This window comes from Bos javanicus, chromosome 9, assembly GCF_032452875.1.
Source record: "Bos javanicus breed banteng chromosome 9, ARS-OSU_banteng_1.0, whole genome shotgun sequence".
Classification (NCBI taxonomy): Eukaryota; Metazoa; Chordata; class Mammalia; order Artiodactyla; family Bovidae; genus Bos; species Bos javanicus.
This window is the reverse complement of record NC_083876.1, coordinates 81284974-81297899: the sequence shown is the minus strand read 5'-3', so window position 1 is coordinate 81297899 and position 12926 is coordinate 81284974. Positions and strand designations below refer to the sequence as shown.

The following is a 12926-nucleotide window of genomic DNA, read 5'->3' as shown; positions in this document are numbered from 1 at the left end:
AAAGACAGGAGGTGGAGAACAAGTTACACGTTAATGTGGCTTAAGTGAAAGTCGCTCAGTCATGTCCAACACTTTGCGAGCCCATGGACTCTACAGTCCATGGAATTCTTCAGGCCAGAATACTGGAATGGGTAGCTGCTCCCTTCTCCAGGTAATCTTCCCAACCCAGGGATCAAACCCAGGTCTCCTGCATTGCAGGAGGATTCTTTACCAGAGAAGCCCAGAAGCAGACAAATCCAGTACATGAAACGTTCTATATAATAACTGGGCTGGCAGGGGTGTTGTGCAGGAGTAAAAGAGACTAAAGAGACAATAAAAGACGATGCACAAATCTTGACTGAATCCTGGATTGTGGCTGAGTGGTGAGGAGAGAGCTTTAAAGGACATTCTTAACATAACTTGGAAAATATGATACATTAATACTTAGTGCGATAATAGTACTGTAGTTACATAGGAAATGTACTTAGGAAATGCATGCTGAAATAGTTATAAAGTGTTATGATGTTTGAAGCTTACTTTTAAATCTTTCTGCCCCCTCACAGAAAAAGAGAGAAAGAGACAGAAAATATGACAATGTCAAAACTGTCAAATTTAAGTGGAAGGTATATGAGTCATCATTGTACTATTCCATCCACTTTTCTGTAATTTGAAAATGTTCAAAATAAAAAGCTTAGTGTAAAAATGCTGTGGGCCACTAAACTGTACAATTTAAAATGGTGATTTTCATATTATAGAATTTGATCTCAAAAAAATAAAAGAGCTGTGGGTATTTGATACTATGGAGTTATTACAGAACTGCTTAAACTGCTCTGCCTAGCTCCGTTATCATCAACCTGGACACGAACCCGTAGTTCTGTAGAGCCATGATGTTGGGTACAGTGGTGATTTCATGTTAAAGTTAGGAGCAAACAGAAAATCTTTATACAGAACTGAAAAAATCAGATGAGATAATTTTTATGGTAAAATTACTTTTATATAATTTAATTGCTAATGTTTAAAATTTTAGAGTATATAGGAGGAAGCAAGACATAATGACTAGGCCGAAAAATCAAGCATAGCCTCAACTGGTTAAGAGTAAAATGTCAAAAGCAAACCAAAGTGTCCACACACCTGGGTTGACGGTCGGAGGCAGTGGAGGTGGGAGAGGCCGGCCTTCTTTAATGGCTAGTGTACACTGCTTTGCTGACTGAATCGCATTAATGAAGTCTTCATGATGTTGTCTCCAGTTAGATTTTCTCACGGGTTGTGGCTATAAAAAAAAATTAAATCTAGGCTATATATCTCACTGTTATTATCTTTTTTTTAAAGCTGGGATTTGAATTTACAAGAAACAGAACTGTGAAATTTGGAGAAAAAAGATAATTTGCTTTCCAAAAGCACTAAAAGAGGTTTGGAAAACACAGTAATAAAAATTTTCAAGTCACAGTAGTGAGGGAAAATACAAAATAACAATCACAAAAAACAAAGAAATTACAAAACTTTAAAGGAAGACTTAAATGTAACCTTAAAAGTGACTGTCTTCCAAGTTAATTGCTGGATTTAATGCTACTCTAATGAAAATATAAACGAGATTTGTTTTCTGCCACATCTGGAAAGTATCTGAAATACATTTGGAAATCTAAGTGAGCATGATTAAAAAGAAAACAGTAAAGGTGGATTATACTTACATGACATTACATTGCCCTATCAAGCAAAAATGAAAGCAGAGAGCCAGAAAGAGGCTTTCATGTACTGAAGGACATAATCAACAACAGCAAGGAAGATATCGATAGTACCTTGGACTGAGGCGCCTTCCCCACAGTGGGAATGTCAGTGCCCTGCAATCTTTGTTTTAAGGAATTGAAAGGTTTACGTTTTTTGTTGAAGAGTTTTCTACAAATTGGTCCATGTCTTTCCTAGAAAAGAAGGAGTGGGGATTAAAATTTTTAACATGTACAATCACAGAGTTCGTAATGGCTCAGTGTACTCAAGCAGCCCCCACTGCAGTGACTGGGTTGCACCTTCAGAGCCAAGTTCATTCTCTAACTCTCAAATCACAGCAGAGCAAATCCATCTGGCTCTCTTCACCCATGTTACACATAACTAGATATTGTGTTTGGGCAAGGTCAGTAAAAGGCCTCTACAGCTAAAGAAACTGACTTAAAATTTAGTCTTACATATTTAACTTTACCACTTGGGCTCAGTGAATAGTTCCAAGCATTAAACAATGTTGAAGACTCAGTTTCTAGTTTAAATTGAAATAAATTATCTCTGATATTCGGCTAGGTACTCATTGAAGCCAAGGAAATTTTCTTTACTTCTTCTATTCTGTTTTCTGCCTTCACTGTTTCTAAATTCCAAAAGCAAATCATCCAGGAATTGAGTCCCAACAACCTTGTTTTTCCATCCTTTTGAAGTAATTCTCTGTATACAAAAGTATGCAAAGTAAGGGGAAACTTAGCTTCTTATACAAGTGGAACCTTTTCAGAAAAACTCTTACCACTTAACATTTCAAAATTGAATTTAACTGGATTGCTTTTCTACATACAGCAAATCAAACCACTTAAGTCCTGAAAAAAATGAGTGGAGAGGTTTCAAAGAAATATTTGAGAACATCTGCAAGGAACAACTGGGACAACCATATGACAAATGAAAAATACATCAATTCCGTTTAAGTTATGAAGACATTTTCCCTTAGTGTGTCCAAACATTTTTCATGAAGTCATTTATTTTAGAGCAAACCTAAGCTTATAATATTAAACTTTAAAATACAGAATACACAGAAGAACTGTACAAAAAAGGTCTTCACGACCAAGATAATCACGATGGTGTGATCACTCACCTAGAGCCAGACATCCTCGAATGTGAAGTCAAGGGGGCCTTAGAAAGCATCACTATGAACAAAGCTAGTGGAGGTGACAGAATTCCAGTTGAGCTATTCCAAAGCCTGAAAGATGATGCTGTGAAAGTGTGGCACTCAATATGCCAGCAAATTTGGAAAACTCAACAGTGGCCACAGGACTGGAAAAGGTCAGTTTGCCTTCCAATCCCAAAGAAAGGCAATGCCAAAGAATGCTCAAACTACCGCACAATTGCACTCATCTCACGCTAGTAAAGTAATGCTCAAAATTCTCCAAGCCAAGCTTCAGCAATACGTGAACTGTGAACTTTCAGATGTTCAAGCTGTTTTAGAAAAGGCAGAGGAACCAGAGATCAAATTGCCAACATCCGCTGGATCATGGAAAAAGCAAGAGAGTTCCAGAAAAACATCTATTTCTGCTTTATTAACTATGCCAAAGCCTTTGACAGTGTGGATCATAATAAACTGTGGAAAATTCTAAATGAGATGGGAATACCAGACCACCTGACCAGCCTCTTGAGAAATTTGTATGCAGGTCAGGAAGCAACAGTTAGAACTGGACATGGAACAACAGACTGGTTCCAAATAGGAAAAGGAGTACGTCAAGGCTATATATTGTCACCCTGCTTATTTAACTTCTATGCAGAGTACGTCATGAGAAACGCTGGACTGGAAGAAACACAAGCTGGAATCAAGATTGCTGGGAGAAATATCAATAACCTCAGATATGCAGATGACACCACCCTTATGGCAGAAAGTGAAGAGGAACTCAAAAGCCTGTTGATGAAAGAGGAGAGTGAAAAAGTTGGCTTAAAGCTCAACATTCAGAAAACGAAGATCATGGCATCTGGTCCCATCACTTCATGGGAAATAGATGGGGAAACAGTGGAAACAGTGTCAGACTTTATTTTTCTGGGCTCCAAAATCACTGCAGATGGTGACTGCAGCCATGAAATTAAAAGACGCTTACTCCTTGGAAGGAAAGTTATGACCAACCTAGATAACATATTGAAAAGCAGAGATATTACTTTACCAACAAAGGTCCGTCTAGTCAAGGCTATGGTTTTTCCAGTAGTCATGTATGGATGTGAGAGTTGGACTGTGAAGAAAGCTGAGTGCCAAAGAATTGATGCTTTTGAACTGTGGTGTTGGAGAAGACTCTTGAGAGTCCCTTGGACTGCAAGGAGATCCAACCAGTCCATTCTAAAGAAGGTCAGTCCTGGGTATTCTTTGGAAGGAATGATGCTAAAGCTGAAACTCCAGTACTTTGGCCATCTCATGCAGAGTTGACTCACTGGAAAAGACTCTGATGCTGGGAGGGATTGGGGGCAGGAGAAAGGGACGACAGAGGATGAGATGGCTGGTTGGTATCACAGACTCGATGGACATGAGTTTGAGTGAACTCCGGGAGTTGGTGATAGACGGGGAGGCCTGGCGTGCTGCGATTCATGGGGTCGCAAAGAGTCGGACACGACTGAGCAACTGAACTGAACTGAACTGAACTGATTACAATACTTACAAGACCACTGGCAGAGAAAACAACTCCAGCCAGTAGAACTGTAAAAACTCAGCATTTCTGGTACAAAAACCAGGGAACCAGCACATAGAGCTTTGCCTGTGTTGTTTGTAGTTGTGATTTAGTCACTAAGTCATGTCTGACTCTTTTGCAACCCCATGGAGAGTAGTCCGCTCCTCTGTCCATGGGATTTCCCAGGCAAGAATACTGCCTGTGTATCGCCTTTATAAAGTTACTGTACCACTAAAGGATTATGCCAATCTTTGCCTTCCACTCTAAGCACTCTTCATTCATGGTCATGGAACTCATAACAGCTATCACTTAGTTACTTTGTCCAGACCCAAAAAATACAGGATCCATGAAAATCACTGCACCTGGCGATGAACAAGCCATACCATTTTAAAACTGAAGGGGAGAAGAGAAAGAGCAGATCACTTGATCAAATGCTCTTTGTAGCCTAGAAATAGGTCAACGAAGTAAAACTCAAGAGGACTCAAGAATACTTAGCATTTAGTGATCTCTCTTCAAAGGTACCTCCCTAGGTGTCAAATCCAGTCTCATGGGGTGAAGTCTTGGGTTAGCAAAGGCAGCTCTCTGGGGGATTATTGGGCCACAATAGGCCCTGTGAGTTCCCCTTCTAGATCCAGGAAACTCTAGCTGCATTTAACTAGAACAGATATTCTATTTTTAAATTCCCCAGAGAAATAAAACCTACAACCTCATTTGGTAGTCTTTTGCCCCAAATGTAGTCAGGATTATAGTCCAAATTCTTTAAGTTTGAAAACAAGTCTCTTTGATCTAAATGTCCCAGCTAATAGTTCATTATCTACTTAGATTTTTTTAAAAAAAATCATTTTTCTCAGGAACTCCTTCATAATATGGGAAGTTTGTTTGCCTAATTTTGAAATAAATCAAGCCTTTATTCAACTTTATGGGCATCAATCAGGGGACTTGACATGCAGTTAGCTTAAATTTAATTAACAATTAGGTCCTGGAACAGGACTAACACCCATTTTGTTCAAATTACATAAAATCCCTGAAACTGGAGAGTTCTGTCTTTATACGTGGCAAAGCAGGAAACAGAGGGAGGTTAAAAGACTTGTCAGAATTAGTGACAAATTTGAGGCTAAAAGCCAAGTTTCCAGATGCTCCAAATTCAATGTTCATTCCTCTTGACTAGCTAATTTCCCTGGTGCTTTGGCCTTAAAATTTGAATTTTTGATGCTTATAGAAAAGGTGAAAGAGCCAAAACCTCTCAAGAGACAATCAGCTGTGCCAAGACACTTTTATCTGGCTTCCTTTCAGTAAGAGGACCAGATTTGAAAAGCTCCCTTTTGAAGGGGGCAGCACCAACCTACCTAAGTGTCCTCGGGGCCTGCCAGCCACAGGTTATGTACTTTTCTCCCCTTGCTTTCCCTCCACATCTGTCTTTAATCTTTGCCACTGCAGCCTCCTCACTAACTTGACAGTTCATTTAACTCCAATGAAACACATCTACAAAATGTCTTTATGTTTACCAGAACATCTGCTGCAAAGCGTCTTCCACAGACTTCACAGGGAAATAATTCCTGATTGCCATCTGTATAGGATCCAAGAGCACATTATGTTAGTTTCGTGGAATTGCCTGCCCAAGAAGAAATGACTAAGTGGAGGAGACCTCAATAGCTTGATAGCCTCACTCTGCCCCCATCATCCAGTGACTTCCTTCTCTTAGGAAGATTCTTTGTAAAACTCACCCATGTTTTCCTAACACAGACTTCTCACTTCACTAAACAGATAAATTCCATATGCTCAGGCAACCAGAGTGCAATTATTTAATATATCATTAAACTAATGTCTAAAGAAAGCCATCAGGCACTAAGTACAAAGCTGATTTGTTGTTGTTTAGTGCTAGGTCACGTCCGACTCTTTTGTGACCCCGTGAACTGTAGCCCGCCAGGCTCCTCTGTCCATAGCATTTCCCAGGGAAGAATACTGGAGTGGGCTGCCATTTCTTTCTTCGGGGGATTGAACCCACGCCTACTGCTTGGCAAGTGGATTCTTTACCACTGAGCCACCAAAGAATCCATCTGCCAATGCAGAAGTTGGTTTGATCCCTGGGTTGGGAAGATCCCCTTTAGAAGGAAATGGAAACCCACTCCAGTATTCTTGCCTGGGAAATCTCATGGACAGAGGAGCCTGGCAGGCTACAGTCCATGGGGTCACAAAAGAGTCAGACATGACTACGTGACTAAACAACAAACAAAGCTGATACTCTAGTATAGTGAAAGTGAAGTCGCTCAGTCGTGTCCGACTCTTTGCAACCCCATGGACTGTAGCCTACCAGGCTCCTCCGTCCATGGGATTTTCCAGGCAAGAGTACTGGAGTAGGTTTCCATTTCCTTCTCCAGGGGATCTTCCCCACCCAGAGATTGAAACCGGGTCTCCCAATTGTAGGCAGACGCTTCACAAATAATCCAATGGTAACATCTTTAAGATTGCCACTAGAATGTAAGATCACGTGTGTGCTAAATGAAGGCATGCCAATTTATCATGAACTGTATGAAATGGGTTGCCTAGTCACTGAATTTAAGGTAAACTTTCCTGAGAAGCTGAAACTCTACAATTTTGGCCACCTGATGCGAAGAACTGACTCATTGGAAAAGACCCTGATGCTGAGAAAGACTGAGGGCAGGAGGAGAAGGGGACGACAGAGGATGAGATGGTTGGATGGCATCACCGACTCGATGGACATGGGCTTGAGCAAGCTCTGGGAGTTAGTGACGGACAGGGAAGCCTGGCATGCTGCAGTCCATGGGGTCTCAAAGAGTCAGACATGACTGAGCAACTGAACTTTTTCCTGAGAATGGCTTTCTCAACAAATCTCTTTGCTAGGAAACTACCCGAGAGAAAGGAAGTAGAAGAGGATGAAGTGGACCAAGTAGAACCAGTGGGCTTTGTCCAAACTAGGAAAGACAAAGCCGTTACAATGAGGCAGCACATGAGAATGACAAGCATCACCCCAGGTGTGGTGCTCTGTGTCCAAGCTCTCACGGGGCCTGTGAAGAATACTCACAGAAAACATTTTATATGTAGTAGAAAATAAGTGAAGAACCACAATAATATATTCACTACTTGCTATTATTTTTCTAAAAAAATTCAATTATTATAGTGTTTTCAAAATTAAATGAAGAATAAACTCAAAATATCTTTAAAAAAAAAAAAGAGAGAAATACAAAACTGTGCCCACTCTGTCCTAATGCCTCAAAGTGCCTGACCCACAATAAGGTTCTCAATAATTACTTGTTGGGTGTATGGGTTAAATGAGAATTGAGTTTCCACCACAGGACCAATTATTCATTCAATAAACAAACACCTGCTATATGCAACTCTGTGGGGATATTGAGAGAAACTATACATGGGTCCAGCACAGAAAAGGAGAGAAGGTATGCCCATAAATTACTTTAAAGGAAGTTGGAAAAGCAAACCATTGTGGAATTCTGGAAAAAAGTTTTGTTTCATATTACTGCCTTTCAGTTCATCTGGAGTTGAGAATAAAGATTAAAAAAGCAGGGACTTCTCTGGTGGCCCAGCAGTTAAGACTCTGTGCTGCCAATGCAGGGGGCTCAGGTTCGATCCCAGGTCAAGGAACTAAGATCAATTAAAAAAAAGGTCCTGCATGCCTCAATTAAGACCCAGTGCAGCCAAATCAATAAATTCATAAAACATAAATATTTAAAATATAAAGATCATTAAGAAGCAGTTTGATCATGGGGAATATTTTATATTAGACTAACCATCTGGCTAATCTCTATTATACAAATAAGGGGAGCAATTGAGGACATTGAGCAGGAAGAACCTGGATGGCACTGTAGAAGATTCATGTGACAAAGCTGAGGAGGGATGAACAGATAGCAGTGGGGATGGAAAGTGGGATTTTAGTTAAAAGGCTAACGGTGTAGACCTGAAATGCAAATGAAAGAGGAAATGAGAGACTCTGTGGCCAAAGAATCAATAAGATGATGACTGGATTTGGGGGATACTAGGAGGTGACAGAGAGAAGAATGCTCAGGGACTGAAAAGACAATAGGACTATGGAGAGAAAGAAATAATTCAAAAAGAAGGGACATCTTGTAAGAAAAATGACCTCAGCTTTGGAAATACTGAGTCTGAGATAGAGTCATCCAGCCAGCAGGATGGAAATAAGGGAGGTCAGGGCTAGAGACACAGATGTAGGCTTTGTTTGGAGAGTGATGTAAAGGCATGATATTGCCAGGGAAGAGGTCATGGAAAGAGAAGTACAGGGATGATCCCTAGGGAACTCCATATTTAAGGGCCAAGAAGATGATGATGATAAGCCAGGAGAAAGCAGGAGAGAACAGGGTCATGGAAACCATGGGAAGACAGTTTGAGAAAGGAAGTCTTGATTAACAGGAATCAGATGGTAGCTCATTAGAGACACTGTTGATTTAAATGATTTCTTCTCACATCTGCCAGATGGTATTGTATTAGAACACAGGTCATCCATTGCAGCATACAGAAATACCATTCTTCCTGTTCTTTTGGCCTTCTAACTCTGTAAAAACTAGGTCATAATTTTCTTTCTTCAGCAAGATGTCCCATTCCTCCACATACTTATCCATTAATAAAAACTATTTATCCTAATTATAAAACTTTTTTCTAAAACACTAATGAAGGATGCTTTATTTTTATGAATATTACAGTAACATTTGTAGGGTGATTCCTACATAATCTCATTTAATCCTCACAACAAACCTATGAGATAGGGTTGTTCCTTTTTCTTTTTTTTCTCCTTAAGAGATAAGAAAATGAAGGTTCAAGATTAGGTGACTTCTTGAGGACAACAGGTAGTAGGTGTTAACAGTTAGACTCAAACTTGAGTCTCTGTCTCCACAAGTATTAAGACTATTTACTCAACCATCGCCATAAATACACTGTATCAGTGCTAACCTGCAAAGTAAATGGATGGAAGCCCCTGGAAGATCAATGGCCTTTGGTTTGAATCAGTTGAGTTTTGAGTTCAATGAGTTTGAAATAATGACAAACACAATATGATTCAACTGAACTCCTGAAACAGATGGACCACCATGTTCTGAAACACATTCGACCTGGAAGCTTGACAAGAAGAAGAAAAGGAAACACGGAGAACCAAACGTGGAGATCAATAGAACCTTAGAAGAATCCTTTGAATCAACCATGCCCTTCAATATGCGAATCGTTAAACAAGCTGTGATACATTCATACCCTGGAACACTGCTGAGCAACAGAAAGGAACTCTGATAAACTGCCAACATCCACTGGATCATAGAAAAAAGGGGTTTCCAGAAAAACAACTGCTTCTGCTTCACTGAGTACATTAAAGCCTTAGACTGTGTGGATCACAACAAACTGTGGAAAGTTCAAGAGATGGGAATACCAGACCACCTGACCTGCCTCCTGAGAAACCTACATGCAGGTAAAGAAGCAACACTTAGAACTGGACATGGAACAACAGGCTGGTTCCAAATAGGAAAAGGAGTACGTTAAGGCAGTATATTGGCACCCTGCTTATTTAACGTCTATGCAGAGTACATCTTGCTGGGCTGGATGGATCACAAGCTGGAATCAAGACTGCTAGGAGAAATACCAACAACTTCAGATATGTGATGATATTACTCTAACAGCAGAAAGCAAAGAGGAACAAAAGAGCTTCTTGATGAGGGTAAAGAGGACAGTGAAAAAGCTGGCTTAAAACTCAACATTCAAAAAACCAAGATCATGGCACCTAGTTCCAACATTTCATAGCAAATAGATGGGGAAAAAAGTGGAAACTGTGGCAGACTTTATTTTCTTGGGCTCCAGAATCACTGTGGACAGAGACCTCAGCCACAAAATTAAAAGACGCTTGCTCCTTGGAAAAAGAGCTATGACAAACCTAGACAGTGTATTAAAAAGCAGAGATACCACTTTGCTGACAAAGGACTGGATAGTCAAAGCTATGTTTCTTTCAGTAATCATGTATGGATGTGAGAGTTGGACCATAAAGGCTGATGGCTAAAGAATTGATACTTTCAAACGGTGGTGCTGGAGAAGACTCTTGAGAGTCCCTTGGCCAGCCAAGAGATCAAACAAGTCAATCCTAAAGGAAATCAACCCTGAATATTCACTGGAGGGACTGATGCTGAAGCTCTGATAATTTGGCCACTTGATGGGAAGAGCTGCCTCATTGAAAGAGACTCTGATGCTGGGAAAGATTGAGGGCAGCAGGAGAAGGGAGTGACAGAGGATGAGATGGTTGGATGACAACACCGACGCAATGGATATGAGTCTAAGCAAACTCTAGGAGATAGTGAAGGATAGGGAAGCCTGGCATGCTACAGACCATAAGGTCACAAAGAATTGGACACAATTTAAGAGACTGAACAACTACTGATACATAAAACAACCTGATTCAATCTCACTGCTGAGTGAAAAGTTGTTCTCAAAAGGTCACATATGATTCCACTTGTAAAATATTCTTGAAATGACAGAAGGCGAGATGGAAAAGAGATTAGTGATTGCCAAGAGGTAGGGATGGTCAGTGAGGGAGGTGGAATGAGGAAGACCTTTGGGTGATGGGCTAGTTCTCTATCCTCACTGTGGTGTTAATGCATGTAGTAACACGGCAGGGAACTGCACTTGATCGTAGCCGGGAAGTGCAGAATGGAACTACAAACACTCATTGTACCAATGTATACTTTCTAGATTTAACAACTGGATTTAACATCTGTAGTTAAGATGTAACTTGGTGGAAACTAGATAAAGAGTGCAGGAATCTCCACTTATGAATTGCATCAAAAATTAAAAGTTTAAATACTTTTGGGTTGGCAACTCATGGCCATTGGGCCCAATCTGAGGCTGCATGATCTTATAAATGAAGTTTTAAGAGTATCCAGTCAGGCCCATTTGTTTATATAATATGTATTGCTATTTTCAAACTACAGAGGTAGAGTTGTGTAGTAGTTGTAACAGAGACCATACGGCCCGCAAAGCCAAAAAGTTATAAATACTTTTTGGCCTTTACAGAAGTAGGTTGCTAATGAGTAAATGAAAATGTAGTAATTAGAAATGATTTGTGGGAGAATAATATGGAAAATTTTAAGATGTATTTTTATTCATGTATTTACAAGTAGACTGGAAGGATATATATACACACACATATATATATATGGTACACACACAACACATATAATTACCCAGAGTGCTAAGAAAAAAGGTGAAACTTGAGTTTCCTAAATTTTCAATTTTTCTATATACATTATGCATTGCTGTTTAAAAGAGTGACATTAAAAAAGCTCTTTTGATAGAAAAGATTCTAAAACAATGACATTAACTTACCTATTTCTAACTTTACCCTAACTGGAGTCTCAGCAGTTACCACTATTAAAGTGGCTATTGTTTTTATACATTGGTTCACAATCTTAAGACAATTTTTAAAATGAGGAAAGTAATCTGGAAGCGATCAACAGTTTTGTCTAGCATGTTAACAATGATAAATAAGCATTACAAAATCTCAGTTCAAAAATTTTATAAGAAACTTGGAGAGGATTATGGCTGTAGTGAAGTCGGAAAAAATTCTACTTGAGAATAGACATTCTCTTTCTGAGCTGGAAGTTAAGAATGCTTTGTAGAGACACTTATCAATCCACATTACTTATATTGCACCTTATAAAGACATTGCAAAGAAGGAAAAAGATATTTTTTTAGTTGTCAGTGAATCAAAAAAACTCTTGAGTCCTTTGCAGTCCTCGAACATGCAAATATGACCAATACTAACATCTTTCAGGGCCCTACAGCAAAGGGCTGGCATACTAGCCAAAACTTATTATCTCAGGAACGTGAGTTATAAAATAAAAGGAATTGAGACTAAGGAAATTAGGATGGCAGAGAATACCCCATTTTCTTTCTGCTTTCTCTGCAAATCCTATGGTAAAGGGACTTAGAAACATGGAGAACCCTGAGGAGAGGGAGGAAAGAGGACAAAAAAAAAACCCCAAAACTAGAATCTGGAAAGCTGAAGGACATGGTAACCAACTTGGAGGACATAAAACTACATCAAAATCCACTTCCCAAGCTGATGGCAGAAAAAAAAAAAAAAACTGAGAACCATCCAGATTTACACATAGAACCCTTCAAAATCATATAAACTTCTGAAGCAGGACACACCTCTGACACAGGGACAGGATATATGAGGAAGAAGAGATTGCAAAAATATGGAGAATCAGGGGGAAAGTCTTCTAAAAAGAGGTCGAGATTCCTAGACTCTTCCCCGTTCATCCCACAGCCGCTGCGTGATTGCCTTTCTCCAACTCTAGCAGAAGACTACTCTTCAGAAAGGGTAGACAGAAGGTCTGTGTACGAGTCAACATGAGGCACAGCTGAAGGCATGGGTAGGTAGACACCATTCACATATACATAGCTGATTCTCAATATTTGTGCTAGTAACATTCCATATATCCCTGCAAGCAGTAAATGTGCAAATACTGACATTACTCCTGGGGGAAATACAAAGTTAAGCTCCTGTGAGCCCCTGGGTCACATTTTAACCTCCTT

The 12926-nt window shown here is 39.7% G+C and overlaps 1 protein-coding gene across 6 annotated transcripts in view; it reads right to left on the bottom strand.

Annotated features, from left to right (window-relative positions):
• The window catches only part of ZC2HC1B (zinc finger C2HC-type containing 1B), a 53102-nt gene that overhangs the window by 36033 nt on the left and 4143 nt on the right, over nt 1–12926 (bottom strand). For all 6 annotated transcript variants that reach the window (XR_009738573.1, XR_009738574.1, XR_009738575.1 and 3 more), the window contains exons 2-4: nt 5873–5934; nt 1776–1895; nt 1111–1249 (exon numbers count right to left, since the gene is read on the bottom strand). Coding sequence is in view for 3 of the 6 variants with exons in the window: in XM_061428200.1 (XP_061284184.1) it covers nt 1111–1249; nt 1776–1895; nt 5873–5934 (321 nt within the window). In the remaining 3 variants the exon portion in view is untranslated. The remainder of the gene's footprint in view (nt 1–1110; nt 1250–1775; nt 1896–5872; nt 5935–12926) is intronic.